Genomic DNA, 20,125 nt, shown 5'->3' on the forward strand with positions numbered 1-20,125 from the left:
TAGTCATATACCGTCGGATAATTTCGGACGGCACTACTTACACGGGTGTTGTGTCATATAGACACTGCAATTCTTGAACGAAGGTTTTGTGTGTATGATAAACTTATCTTTTTACAAGTTAGTGAGATGTTTTCAGTTGTTGGAATAATGTAAAACGATAACGACGAATAAATTTTAAGTATCCAAAAACCCATATAGATCTATCTAATATGAGGATTAAAAAAAATATTATATACAAAAACAGAATCCTCAAACCACGATACTAAATTATAGAAAAGGCAAAGTTATGTTAAATTATGCCATAATAAGTAGATCAAAATCAAGATCAAGATCAACATTGCCTTGAAACAGTTGATTTCACAAATGTAGGAAACACACTATCCTATGTGAAAAGATCAAATAAAGGACGGTGCATTGCTGACATTCATTATTTGTTTGGAAATATATGGGCTAGTGGTACAGTGTAGATCTTCTGGATTAAAAGTTAGTCCATAACAAGAAGATACAAGTTGACGATCCACGCGTGTAGCGTGTTCGCCGCAGCATCCTATTATTTTGTACAGTGCGTTTCAACAAAACCTGTATCTAACGCTGAAATGAAAATGTTTTGAGAGTAAAACATTAGGGCGAGTGGTCAAACTTCAATCACAAATAAGTGAAGAACTCATTTACCTTTTAATAACATAGCTGTTGATGTTAATGCAGTTTGCTTTTTGAGTAGCAGACGAATAATTGAACCGGAAGTGCTCGTGATTGGTACATTCTAAATTACGACGTCATTTTCCAAAACGGAAAGTACAAACTGTCTTTGGTGGTGTAGATATTATAGACGAGATCTTATAACACAAGTAACACAAACAAAAAACTCAAAATAATTCTTTTATTGAAAAGTTTGTAAAAACAATACAGGAATCACACATTTTACAGATGGGTAACAATAATTAACAAACCACAGACAAGTATATGTCAGGAACAATGAGAAAATATATCATGAAAATGAATCTCAAACAAAACACTGAAACGTTCATACCACTAGTCTGGTACCTTCATAGATACAAGTGATTTCATAGGAAATGTCCCAAAGAATAGTATACTTACTGGTATAAAACGTTCAAATGTTCAAATTTGTTAAAAAAAAATTCCAGTGCAACGTTTCATTGAAAAATGTATTCTTGGTTCCAAGGCACTGCCCCAATAGAAAAATGGCACTGTAGTTTTTCCCGACACAAAATGACAAGTTTACAAATCCGTACCTCATAAATATGACTGTCTGCAATGTACACCTACTCGGTATCCATGAACTGTTCATTCCAAGTGTCATGGCACATCTCAGAATCCTGATTACCTTTCAACAGAATTGTCAACAACATTGAAGAAAAAAAAAACGGCCTTGAAGTAACAACACTGTGAAATATATAAAAATGAAATTCATAGACGAAACAAACTTACATGAATTTTACAATGAAAAAGATCTCAAGCATGACAGATGTTGTCAAAAACAATAAAAATAAAACCATCTGGTTCCACATCTGAAGGTCATGCGAAAAGGAAGCTATTGTCTTTTTGCATTTCAGATGTGTAACATCAAGATTCAATGGAAATCAAACATGGATGAATCCACTAATGTGTCAGATGATATACTGAGGGAAACAAAATACAGGATCACATGCAAGCACAAGTGTTACTGTTTTTTCCTGGTTTCTTCACATACTATGCGATACAATGCTTGTGAAGAAACCTGGAAAAAACTAAAGGAACACTTCTGCTTTCCTGTAATCCCTTACTTTTTTCCCTCAGTATATAACACAAAACATGAAAAAATATTTGTCCATAAGTGACCGATATCAAATCTATGTACAGATCGGTCATTCTCATTCCATTTCAAAGGTGTTTCACTACAGCATTCAAATGTGAGTGAGTGAGTATGGTTTACTTGGTTCTACTTGCATGTTTGGAATTGAACCTTGGCCTACTGGATGATGAGTGAACACTGAAACCTCTTAGCTACACCACTACTTAGTCAAGAGCCCAGTCTAACATGTATGTCATATATACTTGTTTAATGTAACACATTGAAATGTTTTGTTTTCCTAATCTGCCAGAAAACAACTCTGATGCCAACTAATCACTAATCCATGGCTGAAGGTCTAAATCAGCTTCAGTTAATTAGAATATAACCTTTGTTTCACTCTGATTCCAACTGGACAAGGCATTGTTTCTGAATGTCAGAGAAGGGTGAGACATTGAATGTGTTTGTGTCAAGGAGTCAAAAACTGAAGTACACCTGTTTTAGAAAGCTGACATTTGATTGGCTGAAAAAACCCCAAAGATCCTTCGTTTCAAATGGTGGTCACGTTTGTTTGGGTTTATCCAAAATTACCTTTTCACGGAAGACCTACCAGATCTTCATTCAGTGCTACCACATCAGAGTAAACTTCAATGACATCACAGTGTATTTAGAAATATGTTGTTATGTGGTGATATTTATTTCTCATGCCATTCCCAGAAATACAATGAGAGATGTTTACTAAGTTGTCATACTAGGTCGTCCTGAGTTTGTTGACATGTGTCAATGTATCCTAAATGTGTAGATCAATGCTCATGCTGTTGATCACGGTATGGTCCAGTCTTGATTTTATACAAATCACTTCCATATAGCTGGAATCTGCAGCTTCAAAAACAAACTGGGTCAAACATACAAGAGTGTACTGTGTGTGAGATGTCCAAACAACTCCACTAGCATAGAAAACAGACTAGAGTCAGAGAGAGTAAATATGTGACTCATTAAATTGCGGAGATCAACCAAAGGGAAACCAGAGTAACAACTTTATCCCCAACATCTGGGTCTGATTTCAACACACCCACCTTAACAACAAACCGGAGTGAAAAGATCACCACCATACCTAAATCAGACATACAGAACATCCAAATGTCACCTGACATAGATCAGTCCAATAGTGTGACACTGAGTTGAAAATTCACACAGGAATAAAAAAAACAATTATCACAATATCTGTGATAAGATAACTAATTGGTGTGAAGCTGTGTATCAGTCACAGATTCTAGTCATTCTACACTTGGTTATCACTATAATGCCATGACACAAAGCAACAAACTTTACATATACAATCAAACAGTGTTGTGCTGACGTTGCTGGAACCTACTAATACTTTGAGTTGTCTGTGTTTACACAACTGCAAATTACTGACTAGATAAGGAAAATGCATGTTTTCCATCTGAGAGAAACATATATTTTGCACAGCAAAGTTCAACACGACACTGTTTGATGGTCTGAACTTTCTGAATGTCATAGAACAACTAAACGAAATATTGGTTAGCATCACTTTTCAGATTTTCCTTTTCAGGTTGTTATTGCAGGTAAATAGAACATGACACAACTTGCTTCTTTAAAATGATGACTAATATATCTTGAACATGAGCTCAAACTCCAACTCTAAAGATATGTATTTTAAAACATACAAGCAGGAAAGGAAGCCACTAGTTTTCACTAGCATCTGCTGATCTAGCAGCCATTTTGAAATATGAAATTTCATACTTATAACTTGGAGAAAACTGAATATGTTTAATGAATTATGATATGGATATGAATAGTAGTTCAACAAAAAATGATTAATAACGACATTGTTAAAGTGGAATGATAAAATGACTATGTGAAGCATTATTCAAAAAACAAATCACCATATAAATAAATATGTACATTTTCAGCTCCTGACATTTCAGTCTCTGAAGAAATACACAGATGATTACAGTGCGCAACATGCAAGCTAATACTACACCATTACCCAGATGACAGATCGTTACAAATCTGTGTGCTCGTTACAAACATGATGCAGTTCATGAACCAGCCAACATTGATATATAGTCAAAGGCATAATTAACTGTTGTAATTCTTAATTTTCCTTGCTATTACAAAATATGTGCAATAACCACATCCATTTGTCAGTCTTATAGTACGATCAAATTATCTACATATAAATATACATGTATCTTCAAGTAAATTAGGGAAGTGTGACTGTGGACTGCTTTGTATCTTCCATAATAAATGGCTGCTGTGAAACATACTTAGAAAGTCTCTTTGTTCAGACAACTGAAACCATTCATTTTTTATTTTCAAATATTGAAGTAATTATAGAATCTATGATACATTAAAGTGGTTCTCATATTACATGCATGTGAAATGTATAGAATGTGTTGAAGATTCCAGATTATCTGAGTAAGGAAAGTTCTGCAGTTACAAATGGCAGGGCTGTCCAAGTCAAGGGGAGATAATTCTCACTTGTTTCAATTCTTACCAGTTGTGCCATTTTGTAATTGAAATGTAATCCTCAGTTAACAGTCTGTAAACGACTGATTACAACAGTGCATTATTGACATGTTGTAAGGCTTTGTTATAGGCCTCATTGACAAGAAGGTTGGAATACAAATAAATCTACCTTACAGCAAAATGGCTAAAATTTAATTAGTTGTTTCAAAGGCATTTAGAAGTTGGAGGAATCAAACTAAAAGTGCTTTATGGTTCAACTTCTTTATTATACAAGGTCACAACGTTTCGAGACACCTGAAGAAGAGACTAGAATCTGTCTCGAAACGTTGTGACCTTGTATAATAAAGAAGTTGAACCATAAAGCACTTTTAGTTTAAAATTTAATTAACGTGAATGTTCACCATTTCTGTAAAACAAGGAGAAAGTGATGTGATGTTGACAAACTTAGTAACACAGTCAGGGAGAACCTATAATTATAGGATTCTGGTGAGTAAACAGGCATAACCCTGTCCAAAATTGAATCACCTCAGACACCATGTCTACATCCTGGCCCCTTTGTGTGCAAAAATGTGAAAGACACAGACATTTTATAGCACTAGCTTCAAAGAGCACAATGCAGCCACTACCCAAACAATATCAAAAGATACCTACAACAGGCGATAGGATTTGTGATATATAAAAGCCGCCATATTCAGAAGAAATGCACTGACCTGTAATAATTTATCTCACAGATTCAAAGAGTCCATTACATAGACAAAATGCTTGAAGCGCTTTGTCTTCACTCAGACTGTTGTCAAACAGACAAAACAGCCTTCTCTGTCTTGGGATCGCCATTTAGGGGAAGGGAATCTGACAAAGTATAACAAATTTGGTTTTAGTACAATAAGTATCCTCCAATTGTCTGTTTTTTCCGCACATTTAAATTTATTACCGGTACAAACTAGGACTCTCTATCTGTATAGATATCATGAATTAAATACTGATCGATTATCAGAAGTATCTGTGGGCAAAGTTTCAAAATGTTTGACAGTAATCATCATATTTCGTATCACTGGTGAGTTGTGCATGCTTATCGATGGATTATGAACAAAACACTTCCTATGATTAAGGACCTAACTTTACATATTGTGTTAGTAAATTAACACTATTTCTTCACATTTATTATGTAGGACATTAGTGCTGACACAACTTTCATATTGATAATCCAAATAATCATTCACATCAACCATGTTATACAATTACAGACTGGCAATGAGGTCAATACCTGTTTTTATGGACCTGCAAAAAGCAATACTGACCAAGGACAACGTCCATAAAAACAGGTATTGACCAAATTTAACAGTTTATAACTGTTTTACTACGTAATTGCCAACAAAAAAGCTTCTAAAAATCAAATGTGCATTTAGTCAAGAAAAGTAATTATAATTTCACAGCAAAGCAATAAAATTATGTCAACAATACTGTGACATGTAAACAATAGAATGATGTCATATCTTGACGTCATAGCTTATTTTTAGTAACTCAAGTCAGTATGACTTTTGGTCCTACCTGGGTTGGAGTCAATATGCATTTTTGTTGATGGTCATGTGACCATCAGGTAGTCGGAAAAGTATGTTTATAGAAAAATTCTAACTACTGATCTTACAGCCAGCTCTATTGTAAATATTAAGAGATACTGTTTTCAGTATAAGTATAAGACAGTATGATAATCATTATTAATTCAAGCAATAGACAGTATAATAAATATTAACATGATAGCAATAACCATAACAGGAGATATTGTCACAGCAAAGTAACAGGTTCATTGCTGAAGACTCAAAAGAATCGGTTTGAGATCCACTGACTTGGAAAAACTGTTTTCAGGTTGATTTCTCAAAACAACTGTGTTGTGTTCCAATAATTTGGGAATGATTGTGTTGAGATCCAAAAATTTCAGAATGACTGAATTGTGGCCCCATAATACTTGAATGATTGTGATAGTTCCCATGACTCAGACTGCGGATTGTGTTATGCTCCTGTAATTTTAGAATGATTTTGTTGTGGTCCAGTAATTTCAGAATGATTGTGATGTGGTGCCATAACTCAAAACAACAGTGCTGAGGTTGCGTCACTCGAGTTTGCTCATTACCAACATTTTATGGTAGCTGTGTTGCTATTCCACTGTATAATATGTATATTCCATGATCATAGCTTTGTTACAGCCTCATTCAAAAGTGATGAAGATAAAAGCTGTGCGATCAAAGTACAAGTCACTTTACTCAAAGTAAGAGTTGGGAACGATGCCACAGGTGGGAACACTGACATAATATAACCATAGAGAAAACTAGGTTCATATTAATCATCAAAATAGGATGGAGATATAATACATGAAATATTTAAGAATGTGGGTACCAGGAATTTTATAATAGATAAAGTCCCTCTCAACACTCATTCATATGGATGTAGCATGACAATAAAAGCACATAGAATGTTTTATGAGATATGGCACAGATGAATGTCTCTAGTATGTCTCTGTAGCTCTACACATTAAAACAGTCAGTATCTCCACTGTAAATGCACCACTCTCAGACATGATCAAACTGCTCAGCATCCTCAGCATGCTAAGCATCCTGTCTAATCCTTATACAACTCAAAGAATGTTAGAACAACCTGATTCTTTCACATTACAATAGATACTTGCGATGATGATTAACTATTATACTACAAGAATCAGGGCGTCCACATACTTTGTATGTGTAGACTATATCAACAAATCAGTGATTTAAGTGCTTATACTGTTTGCTTTGCAGGTAACAGTTTGGAATGTTGGTGAAAAGAATGGCGTGGATGAGGACAGTATTTGGTCCGCCAAAATGTCAAAGTTAATCATTACTGAATAGCTATTTGCCATTTAACACTTTCAAATATTTGTAGAATTGTTAGACTTTGTAGGATTTGGCTGTCAAGTTACTGACATAAAACACTGACTGAATATATTCAACATAAATAACTCTTCTCATTTAATTGTAAAACTATCTCTGCTCTAAAGTCAATCTACATCTGTCTGTAAATGATGACATGAATCATATTTCATTACTTCAATAATAAAAGAATATGCACAAAAGACAAGGTAGTGCCCTCCCTGTCTGTAAATAGATAATTCAATGTTCACACATGTATAGGTTCGACCACGTGGGTCCTGTGTTAAACCTTTGAAATGCTGATTTAAACCCTGGGATTTAACTCACCTTTTCAATGTTTAAACACCGGGTCCGAGTGGTCTAGCCTATTTAAACCATGGCTAGCTTTAGATGGTCTTAACTTCCCTGATTATTCAGTAAATTTAAATTAAAAGAGCAACCTAAATTTTGTGTGTAAGTATGGTTTGCTCTAATGGTTGTAAATAGGTTTTCCCTATCAAAGACACTGATGTCTGTTTTGCATGACCTGCACGTGCATTTCGAACAACAAATTATTATCGATTAATTATTCTTGTTTCGGCCTGCTATTTGTTTTGCTTAGGCCATTTGACATGAGTGATTATGTGCTATCTGAATACGTCACTACGGGCATATGCATATCACCACTTTGGTCAAAGCACATGTACAGGATGGATGCAAACGTAGTGGACAGTGACATGGCCTCCATTTTCACAAACAGGATTGGATATGGATGAATTTGAACAGTTTTGAAGATGTTGCAAGTACCTGTGAGTACACTGACACTGACAATGCATGCGCTGAAGAGTATGCAGGGTGTCCTGGCAAAATTACCAAAAACTGTTACAACCGTTATGTTAAGTCCACGGAGCACAGTAGCTGCTCCGGCAGTCGGTAGTGTTCACCCCTTTGCTAAGATCTCCCTCAATATCAAACCCAGGCAAAGATGTAAACTATCCACACTAAAACTTTACTGCAAATTACTTGTTTGTTGTTTAGAAAGTAGTTCCAGTCTGGGGTTTAACTAGTTTGACGGTCAGTTAAACCCTGATCTGGAACAACGGAGCCATGGTTTAATCACTGATGGGTGTACCATGCATAAAGCATTTGTTTGGGGATTTACATATTCAAAAGGAACATGTTACCAAGAAGGTATTGCCACCAGGTCCTTGATTCTGAATTAAAATGACTAACTAAAAACTTATTAATTGTCATGTTGTACTATAATCTGTCAACAGGTTATCACAGTCTGAACGTGAAAAATATGACGTCTTAGTGTGGATGGCCAGCAAACACAAACAGTCATTTGAACAGTCTGTTCCACACTTTAACAAAGAGGAAACATAATTCTACAAAATGCTAAACAATCTTCAGGGCAGAGTCCATTTGGTGTAAAGGTAAGAGAGGTATGGTAGGGGACCTGAGCGGACCTGGCACATCTGTGTGTACATCAAGCGCAGCTGGAATCTCTGTATAAGGTAGATGGGAGTTTTGTCTGGACAGCGGTGGGTAGTACTGCCTGTATACTATATACGCTATACACAGTCCCACCAGTGAACCCACAGTTACATCTGAAACAAAAACAGCTATTATAGGTATCATTTTTAATAATCCTAAAAATTGTCATACAAATATGGACAAAGTCTTAACTACTACATTCAGCAACCTGATAAAGTCTTTCTAAGCGATGAAAGTTGACAATAAGTATGGACAAATCGGAATCTTAGTTAGCAAGAGATACAACTCATAAAACAGCTTTTTATCATCTATACTGAGTGAGTATACTATACCAATGACATGTGTCAACCAAGTCAGCAAGCCTGACCACCCAATCCCGTTAGTCGCTTCTTATAACAAGCACTGTCGCCGTTTATGGCAAACATGGATTGCTGAAGGTTTGTTCTACCCCTGACCTGCACAGTCTTTATCACCGATAAGGGAAGGAAGACACACGGTAGTATTTTTCCTGTAAGTCTCTAGGGAGGTTACATCTTTCTGTGAATGTTGACTGGCTGTTTCAGAAAATAACAGCCAATCACATGCTTAGGGATATGGCGATTCTCAATATCACGGGTGTCCTAACAGAGAAACTACTGTTTCCACTTTGGTGCATTTAACATCAAAAAACATTTAAGGGTAATAAAAACAGTAACCTATTTATGACAGGAAATGGAGGGTTATCTTTCCCATGTTATATTAATTACATAATTCTTGAGCCTTGGCGAGGCAATTTCTTAATTACTATAAAGAGAATTTACGTTATTGATATTAGTCCCAAAAGATAATATGCCATTCCCTGTCACTCAGTTATGAAAAGGGATTTTTTCCACCTTGGCATAGTGTAGAACCAGATGATTGGTGGTACTAATATCTTAACAACTAGTTACGTGTAGTTGACACTGCAGGAGATTTATACTGAAGATTAGATTTATGTGATGACAGCCAAAAATTTTCATCTTATTTCCACAGGCTAAATGGTTAAAAGTATCTAAAAAACATAATCTACAAACTATGGGCATGTTGAGATGCCACTTACCTTGCCAGTGGTGATGGTAGTCTGCGGTGCGAGACACGGCAATGAGCGTAGCCCACAGCAGGGGGATCACCACACAACACAGCTTGAGCCCGCTCCCCCGCCCCTTACTGCTGAACACATGGAACTTTCCTGCCACGTACAGTGAGATGAAGGCAAGGCAAGCAAAAGCAACTGGAACATACAAATTGATGAGTGAGTGAGTGGAACGCAGGTGAGTGAGTGGAACATACAGATGAGTGAGTTGAACATACAGATGAGTGTGTGAGTGGAACATACAGATAAGTGAGTGGAACATACAGATGAGTGAGTGAGTGGAACATACAGATGAGTGAGTGGAACATACAGACGTGTGAGTAGAACATACAGGTGAGTGAGTGGAACATACAGATGAGTGAGTGGGTGGAACATACAGATGAGTGAGTGGAACGAACATACTGATGAGTGAGGGACTGGAAGATACAGATGAGCGAGTGGAACATACAGATGAGTGAGTGGGTGGGTGGAACGTACTGATGAGTGAGGGACTGGAACATACAGATGAGTGAGAGGAACATACAGATGAGTGAGTGGAACATACAGATGAGTGAGTGGGTGGGTGGAACATATTGATGAGTGGAACATATTGATGAGTGAGTGAATGAAACATACAGATGAGTGAGTGGAACATACAGATGAGTGAGTGGTACATACAGATGAGTGACAGAGTGAGATGTAGGTAGTATCATTTTTAGTACCATTTCAATGCACCATTTCAGAGGTTCTTCAGTGGGTATACTGTCCAGCATCAAACATAAACATGAGATGCATGTCTCCATATTTAATCAATTCAACACAATCAGATGACCATCGGTTTGTTTATTAGTTTTTTAGTTATTGCTGAACTCAGCTATATTCTATCCATATTGCGGGGATCTCTGAACAATGGGGCCTGGATCAGACAATGTACAGGTCAACATCATAAGCATTGGTCTACACAACTGGGATACTGAGACGTGTCAATCAAGCCAACAAGCCTGATCTCCCAATCCTGTTAGCCATCTCTTTGAAAAAACATGGGTTGGTAAAGACCAATTCTAACCTGCATCTTCTTGAGTTTGGCCAACATGGGAAAAGAATACAGCACCATCTTTGATAGTATTTCAGATATTCTCTTTTTTGTAGGATTTGATGGGGTGTATAAGAGAAAAGGAAGTAAGGAAACATAAAGGGAATCACACGTGTATCCAAAATCAGTCCCGATCGCCAAATTTTTATTGTAAAAAATGTGCGCAAAATACAGCTTAGACTTAGAGAAAATGAAAACTTCAGTGTTTACTGTAAATGTGCACAAATTCTTTTGGATCTCTAGATTGCTGAAAGCTTTCCTCAAGACCGACTACCACAAATTGCTTTCCTATCAAGCACCCTACAAAATGCTCATCTGAATTTTACATCTTTATACAGGTGACCAATGGACGGTACCTACATGAAGAGTGACCGCTGGGGAAGCTCTTCCTGCCCTCAATGATGGTGTCCATGTTCCCAGTACATGCCATGTCTTCTCGCACCGCCCCATCAGGAAAACATCGGTCAATATAGTCGGGACGAGGTCTGGAAATTACGTTCCTTTATTTAATCATTTGTCCAAGGGAACTGGATCCCTGACAACATCTCTAGCACTTCTATATCTACATGTTTGGCATATTTTCATGAAATTAATTATCTAGGGTAAAGCAAAGTATGATCGTGCCATTGTTTGTAAATGAAAAACAGTTCAATTATTTTTTGGTTCACTGAAGATAGGGATCCTCTTTCAGCATATTAAGTAAATAGTTCAAGGGCCAAGACGCCGAAGACAAGGGTGAAGTATTATGATGACATCATCATGTTATTATGTAACATGTCACTTTGAAATCTGCAGAACATGGACACCCTGAGATCACTAAAACCAATACTATCATCTTGGCAATCAGATAGCTGAGTGAGAATTACTTCAAAAACATCATAACAATAAGTGATATGGGACAATACCTTCCAACGCCAAGTTTTATACAATTGGTCAAGGATCCTGTGAGAAATATGGACAGGAAAACACCTGGAATACAACATGAAACAGCGACTGTTAAACTGAAAAGTTTTTAAAACAGCAGGACATGAATGGTACGAGATAATTTTAAAAGACCCACATGTCATCATGTTCTATGTAGATCACTTTGGTCCCAGAAACTGCTCCTACAACAAGTTCCCAAATTCCACCTAATTTCATATGGGGAAAGGGCTTTCTCCTATGCTGAACCAACTCTTTGGAACTCTTTACCTCTAGAAGTCAAAAGTCAAGTGAAAAGTTTAAACCCACCTGTTTCAGAGTGCCTACAACTGACTCGTTCAATCAGTTCTTTTCAGCTCATTGAGCATACATAAGTGTGTGGACATTTGCACTTTATAAGTGACAGTGTCGTCGTTGTCGTCATCATCATCATCATCATCATCATCATCATCATCATCATCATCATCATCATCAATAATAAAAGCTGTAGAGGTGTATTGTTTCACAATTATTAAATACTCATTATTACATACTCATTCTAAATTAAGATTTATTGCGTCAGTCATACTTTGGAATTGTGTGCCATGTAAGCATCTTCAGACTTGATTGTCATCTTGTCCAATAAACTTGCCTGCCTGGAACTATAATATACTTTACCTAGAAGGCCTTGAACCAGATCTTCAGCACTTCTCCTCACCAGGTAAAATAATCCCATCACAACCACAGGTGTTGCCAACACTGTCCACTGTAGAGAGACGTTTATGGTTCTTTCAAACATACGGTTGTCAATAGTAGTTGGTGTAGTTATATTCAGCCTTTGAAATTCATGTCTGTTACCTGAGACTAATTAACTGTGCTGAAGATAGGTTGAATCCGATTACTGGGTGAGTGAGTGAGTTTAGTTTTACGCTGCACTCAGCAATATTCCAGCTATATGGCAGCAGTCTGTATATGATCGAGTCTGGACCAGCCAATCCAGTGATCAACAGTACGAGCATTGATCTGCGGAATTCGGAACTGATGACACGTGTCAACCAACTCAGTGAGCCTGACCACCTGATCCCGTTAGTCGCCTCTTATGAAAAGCATAGTCGCCTTTTATGGCAAGCATGGGTTGCTGAAGGGACCCCAGACCTTCACTAGTCCCGATTACTGGACTATGACTCTGATTCAGTTCTCAATGCTTCATTTTGCTGCATGGTATCCATCAATCTTCTAGTCTACAGGGACACACACTGAGGACAGGTAGAATCCGATCACTTGAAGGCTGTAACTCTGATTCAGTTCTTGATGCTTCATTCTACTGCAATTTAGTAATTGTTGAACACCAGGCAGGGAAAAAACAAGCATCTAATCTTAGAAACCATGAACTTTCTAGTCCTTAGGGAGATTCATTACAAACACTTTCTTAAAAGAAACAGTTCCCTATACTGCAGCTGTACAACGTGATACATTCAGAGTGGGTGATTGCTGATGGGAGGATATCAGGATGGAAGAGAAGGAAGAGCACTCACATGGGACACTTGGAGCAATGTCTGTCAAGAGATTCAAAGTGTTGTGTGGTTCTGTGCATAGAGTGCAGATTTCAAATCAGGTTAAGTTAAGCAATGTTGTTTGCAGTGAAACCTTGGATGAGTGACAGTATTTGTCAGCTTGACATGACTTCTCAGAGTTCTAAGGACTTAAGTTCCACCCCATAATGATGGACATGTGGTACATGTATCACCTCTGGCAAGTGACAATTACCTTTGTTCACCCAGCAGTGAATGGGTACCCGGTGGGATAAGTCATACAACTATTAACCTTCCAGTGCCTCACAGGAAGCTTGGGTTATCCAGGGTAATGATGCACTAGCCCTGCAAGCACGTACAAGTGCATGGAAACAAACGCATAATAAAAAGCCATTTATATTATCATTGTAGGCTCTAAGACATTCAGTCAAAATGCAATACTGGGGTACTAATGTCAAACATAACAATACCCATAACAAGTATCCCGGGTAGTAGCTGGGTGTTTTGGGGTATCTGTACAACCACATCTCTTCTGGTTGAATCTTCCGCTGGAATGGAACAGCATCATCAGTGATCCTGAAACAAAAAGAACCCATCTCCAAAAACACTCATAAGCATCAGTCAACATTATTATAAAACTTTCATCCTCCCAACATCACTTCCATACATGATTTTATCATCTCTAAGCACAAGATGAAGAGTGAGCTGTTATGCTGCTTTTAGCAATATTTGAGCAAGTAGTCAGTGAGTGAGGATGATTTAGCCACTGTTAGCAATATTCCAGCAATATCACAGCAGGGGACACCAAATGTGGCCTTCACTCATTGTACCCATTTAGGGAATTGAATCCGGATCTTTGGCATGAGAAGCAGGTGCTTTCATCATTTAGCTACCCCACCACCCCTACAGGATGAAGAAAACAGTTCATGTCTCTATTTGACAAATGGTTTCATCAAAAATACCATGTTCATATTCCTGGCAATAATTTGTGATTCATCTGACTAGCAGGTTATAGGTTTTACTAGATGCAGAAGAATGCATCCTATGCACATGAAACTGCATAACACATTTAAATAATTTAAACTGCATCCTATGAGAGACAAGCAAGTTTGGTTGTTCAAACCATATTATTTATCAAATTGTACATTGAGTATTTCACAGAACTGACTTTCCTATTTTGAATAGTTGCCTTGCTTCTAGAGATGATATTATGTACAAGACTTAAAACTGAGCAAAGTTATTAAACTGTCTCGCACATTAAGTGAAACAAGCACTTGTCTACAGCCTATGAACCCTGGGAGCATGGCTGAACTTCAAAATCTATTACTGACATCTGTTACACTGTGCAAGTATAACCATTTTAATTACAGTTTACATGCTCATTGAAGAGCTTTAATTACCACAAGCTGCTGTTACACAGTGCGTGACATTTTACACTTTTACATCACTTTTAGAATATCCCCGCAGAGACAATATAAGCAGCGAGGAAGTTGGCAAAGGGACATAACTTGCACAAAGCTTTCACCAAAACCATGACAGCATTCAACTCAACGCTCTTAGCAACTTCTAAAGAGCATTATGGGTGAATTTTTAAAAAAAAAAATCCATTGGGCACAGGTTCAGGTAACTTTCTGTGCAAATAATCTTTATCAATTATAAACAAACGAACAGCAAACAAACACATTCTGAACAGTTTATGAATCAACAAATACTTGACAAGTATTAGATGAGCCACAAACAGACAAATGACCCCAATTTGCATATATGGGAACACCCTCCAGAACATTCCATTTGAAACAAGAGGCAAACAGGTTGTCGTCGAAGTATTGAAAAGTTCAATTTCATCAAGTGAATCGTGTCAAGATGGTGTCTTGCTGAACTAAATCGCTCTACAAGACGCATGTTAAACAGTAGCCATATTGATTTCATGCCACTGTCAGCGTGTAGTGCACATGCTTAATCGCCAATCTACCTGTAGCAACCAAGTGTATTTGTCCAGATTACTTGCCCTGCCTGCTTGTCACAAACACGTTCACTGCGCTGGCTAATCTAATACTTGTCAAGCAGTGACTACATCTGTATTTTCAAAAAGCTGCTTACACTTCTGCTTTCAGCAATATTCCAGCTATATGGTTGTGGTCTGTAAATAATCAAGTCTGGACCAGACAATCCAGTGATAAACAGAATGAGCATCGATTTGGGAACCAACCAAGTCAAGTCTGACCACCTGATCCTGTTTGTTGCCTCTTACAAGCATTGCTGCCTTTTGTGGCAAGCATGGGTTGCTGAAGACCTATTCTATCCCAGATCTCCACAGGTAGTTCATTCAGAATGTTGTTTAGCTGAAATTACTTGTCTATGGACTGACAGACATTTGATAATAGATTTGGGTTGGTGGTGGGAAGGGGGAGCAAACACCCCTATGTACTCAGCAACATTCCAGCTACATAGCATCAGTCTAAACCAGATAATCAAGTGATCAACAGCATGAGCATAATTTTAGCAACTGGTATATGATAACCACCAAATACTGCTGGTCACCTCATACAACAAGCAAGACCAGTTCTAATCTGTATCTTCATGGGTCCATCTGTCTCAGAGACTTACATTTTGATTTGGAGAAGAACTTTTTCAAAAATAACAATCATCGAGTTCATTCACATGTGCCTCACATCAATAAAATAATGAGCTCTTTTCTTGCAGGCAAAGGTCCAAAGAACAGACTACTTTGTACTTCTGTACTGAAAAACACATTTAAGCACCTGGGAAAATTATTTAATTTTAAATAATGAAAATATGATACTCTAATCTCGTTCAAAATCTTTGGCATGGCAACAGCTAGATTCAGTGCGCGAAACAGCCACTGGACTGCTAGCCTGATGTTAGTTAATATAAAGATGGGCTAGAAAATCTCCAGTCACTGGCCTGACTAGCAAACAAATTTTCATGTGTTTATTTCGTATACATATCGCTCTCTCCAACCTTATAATACAATTATACATCATGCAAGATTATGGCCTGATACAAATGTTCCTCATATCTGCAGCTTAATGATGAAAGTTGTGTCATGCTGACAATATCTTATATACATCTATTTCTGTAATCTTTGCTTCGTTTCTATGCTAAAGTTTTTAGGCTAATGAACTATTTTGTTGGCTAATTTCAGGCAGAAGTACCATAGCTCGACTGGCTTGCAAAATTTGGAAACTATTGCACACACTGACTAGAGTGAGTAAGTGAGTGAGTTTAGTTTTATGCCGCTTTTAGCAATATTCCAGCAACATCATGGCGGGGGACACCAGAAAATGGGATTCACACATTGTGCCCATGTGGAGAACCGAACCTGGGTCTTTGACGAGTGAACGCTTTAAACACTAGGCTACCCCACCGCCCCACTGACTAGAATCCATGATCAATGTTTTGTATGTTGAACAGGAACACTTACCAGTACACAAAAAACAAGGTCAGCCTCACAGCAAGTTCCACCAGAAACGACTGGTGCCTGTGTTTTATCATCTTCATCCTGAAAAATTTATTGTCACATATTAATTGGTCCATATTCAACTGCTGTTTTCACTACAAAACCTCGCAGCTACCATAATTTGTTGACCAAAAGGAGTCAGTGAGTATGATTTGACGCCACTTTTAGCAATATTCCAGCAGTACCATGGCAGGGAATACCAGAAGTGGGTTTCACACGCATGTAAGGAATCAAACCCAGGTCTTTGGTGTGATGAGTGAACGTTTTAACCACTAGGTTACCCCACTGCCACTGAAACACAGATGTGAATAATACAACTGTATAAATGTCATATGCAGATATTCTAATCAGTTGTATTAACAGTGTTGCAACAAAACCCAGCATGTCACAAATAAGATACATATCATGACTGCAACATATGTCATATTTGGAATTTCACTTTCTCAGTACATGACTGTTATGAATATTGGGTTATGAAAGTCAGCTGTTGATATTTGTCATTACATTATGAAACAATAACGAAACATACTTTGACATGTTTCAACCTTGCTGACAATGTTAATTTGTAACGACAATGACTAGTTATGATGTTACTGACAGATTCAACACAGAAGAGTGTTATTCTGCCTGGCATGGATATAACATATTTTGCATATCTTACTTTGATAAATAAAACTACTGTGCAAGCAACTACATTCCCTTCAAAAGCTTATTATGAGTGTTTGATTCTTCTGGCAAGAAAAACAAATGAATTCAAGTAAGGATATGGTTCTATCAACAAATACCCAAGTGAATCGTAACAGCCCTAGCGATAACCATGGAGAGATAAAAGCAAGACATCACTAAGAGCAGGGTTTTACCTGACGCGCAAATGTGTGTAAAAAAATGTAGAAACGCAAAAATGTAGAAAATGGAGGAAGAAAAAACATTCACTGCGTCCAGAGAGATGCACAGTATTATTCATTGTAAAACACATCTACAACTATGGCTGGATGTTTCTTTCAGAGCATTTACGTGCATCATTTCATCCATCAGTCAGTATCATCAATGATTAATTCCAGGCTTTAAAGGAATTATCGAAACATATAGTTCTCTACACTGTTACTTCACAGGATCCTTGTACAGCCTGCAATCCCTCCAAAACTAGTAGCTGGTGGACCCCTATGTTTGTGAGTCAAAATAAAACCATGGCAGGGGTCACGGCAAAGTATTACATACCTCATAAACAAACTATGCACATTAACACTAATGTACTAGTAATGTACATTTTGACTTCTCATTCATTATACAAAACATATGGTAAAATCATGACAACAGTAATACTGGCAATTGATAAATCAACTAGTAATCATAGTAACCAGGATGGGATAATTTGACAAAATGAACCAAGCTTCCTGCTTGATACATACATACCACAAGCTTTTCCCACTGTATTGGTATTTGAAATGGTCTTATCAACATCTGACAAATTGTATCTGGAATATCAGTTACATGATTGTATTTTACAAATCTGATAGAGGAGACCTGTGAAGTGCCTGCTAGCAACATAAATTGGATGATACTTGAACATGATTGAATTCAGAAGTCTAAAAGTTTAACTTTTGATCATACAATAAATACAGAACACACATATTGGAAAACATTATAAACAATAACCAGTAGGTGAGATCAAGTGAAATGTGGGTTAATGTTGTACTATTGTACTTGAAATAGCAATGAATATGCATGTGTGTACTTCTGTCCGACTGCTGACTCACTTTACAGGGATACACCAAAAACAACATACAGTCACTGACACACCTGGTCCTTTTCATCTCCTTGAACCATCACCAGTCAACATATTAAGGTATGACATGGTCAGGAATAGCACCTTTCAAGCTCTGCACAGAGTGTCAGTCCACTTGACTATGAAGGCTTTCTCAGTTTAACCTGGATAAACGCGTAGTCTCAGAATCTAAAACATTTTGATAGCAGTGAATGAGTTTAGTTTTACGCCACTTTAGTAATATCTCAGCAATATCAAGGTCAGTGAACAACCAGAAACAGGCCTCACACACTGTATCCATGTGGGGAATCAAACCTTGGTCTTTAGCGTGACAAGTGAATGCCATAACCATGGGGCTACTCCACCGTTCCAATTTTGATAGTAACAAAAACAGCTATTTATATTGAAAATAAGCCTTAATGAAATATGAGATTTCAATGGGAAATATGGGACTTTAACAATGCAGGGAGGACTAGGCAGTAGGAAAAACAATGTGGTCTTGGGACTGAGATCCAGGATATCAATTTTCTCATATCTTCCTTATGTTAAACAGTGGAATTATTTCACAACAGCAGTACAGCTCAGGAAATATTTGACAGCGCTTTGAGTCTGCGATATATTTATTTCTATTATATGATCTGTGAAATGATAAGCAATCAATAACAACATGGATTAATATCAACAAAGTGCTAAAAGCATATCAAAAACTAGACAAGAATTAGACCCCCTACAAATTCTTATTCTAGCTAAAACAAAATTGTGAATAATAGTAAGCAATTAACATCTATAAAATAATATAAAAAGCACACAAATTAGTTCGTTCCTGAACAGCTGCCCTGTCTACCGACAGGTTAAACATCAGTGGTGCCGGGTGTCAGCTGGTCCATCGTTTCAGCGAAAGTGACTGCTTGTCGTGATGTTACGCTAATAACTGAACATAATTTAAACATCATGCTTAGGTGGATTACAAACTGTGCTGAAAATGGGAAACCTGTATACAAGTAATCCTTACGCGTCTTCGATGTTGATTATGAATTAGAACTGCAAACTGAACCACACTCCACGTTGATAGATTTTAAACCGGAAGAGGAAATAGCTGTCTGCTAGAATCACTCGGGATCTCTCGGCTTTTTTGATCGAGCCGAATGTTTGTTCGGGGAAACCGATTGTAAAATGGTCCGTCAAACACACCATTTGGCGTACCTGCCGAAGCCTACCATTGCAAACGAGTGTATATATATACAGTTAACAGAGTCTGTTATAACTATTGAGTAGAGTTGTAGAGTATCCCTGCAGGAACTAACGAATAATCGATCTGTGAATAATACAACGTGGTTTTGTATTACTCCTCAAGGTATATCAGGTTTACAAATCGCCCCAGATATAAAATGCCCGACCAACTTTGGTTAAAATACCTCGGATTTGTAGTCAAATTGCCCCAGGAACATTTATCAGATATATTACTGCATAATATTATATGAAGAATATAATATTGAAGTTGGCAAAAACTATGCATTTATGGCATATGTTTGACTATTTTACTACCCCCTGACTACCCCTGGGACAATTTGACAAAAAATCCAGGACATTTTGACCAAAGTTG

General features: G+C 37.4%; 1 protein-coding gene across 1 annotated transcript; it reads right to left on the minus strand.

Annotated features, from left to right (window-relative positions):
* Positions 1-8,473: 8,473 nt before the first annotated feature.
* On the minus strand, positions 8,474-19,594 carry LOC137265828 (phospholipid phosphatase 5-like). The gene is made up of 8 exons (XM_067801292.1): positions 19,535-19,594; positions 16,722-16,799; positions 13,747-13,852; positions 12,423-12,510; positions 11,750-11,813; positions 11,205-11,329; positions 9,740-9,910; positions 8,474-8,774 (listed from the first exon to the last, which is right to left on the minus strand). Exons 2-8 carry the CDS (start codon positions 16,796-16,798, stop codon positions 8,563-8,565), a joined length of 843 nt encoding a protein of 280 aa, XP_067657393.1. The 5' UTR covers position 16,799; positions 19,535-19,594; the 3' UTR covers positions 8,474-8,562.
* Positions 19,595-20,125: the final 531 nt, after the last annotated feature.

This window comes from Haliotis asinina, chromosome 15 (assembly GCF_037392515.1).
Source record: "Haliotis asinina isolate JCU_RB_2024 chromosome 15, JCU_Hal_asi_v2, whole genome shotgun sequence".
NCBI classification, from domain to species: Eukaryota; Metazoa; Mollusca; class Gastropoda; order Lepetellida; family Haliotidae; genus Haliotis; species Haliotis asinina.

Coding starts and splice junctions, on each gene's coding strand:
- LOC137265828 (XM_067801292.1), bottom strand. CDS start 16,798: ATGAAGATGATAAAACACAGGCACCAGTCGTTTCTGGTGGAACTTGCT. Junction 12,511..13,746: donor ACCCGGGATACTTGTTATGG/GTATTGTTATGT, acceptor GTCTCTCTACAG/TGGACAGTGTTGGCAACACC. Junction 8,775..9,739: donor CTACCATCACCACTGGCAAG/GTAAGTGGCATC, acceptor TTTTTGTTTCAG/ATGTAACTGTGGGTTCACTG.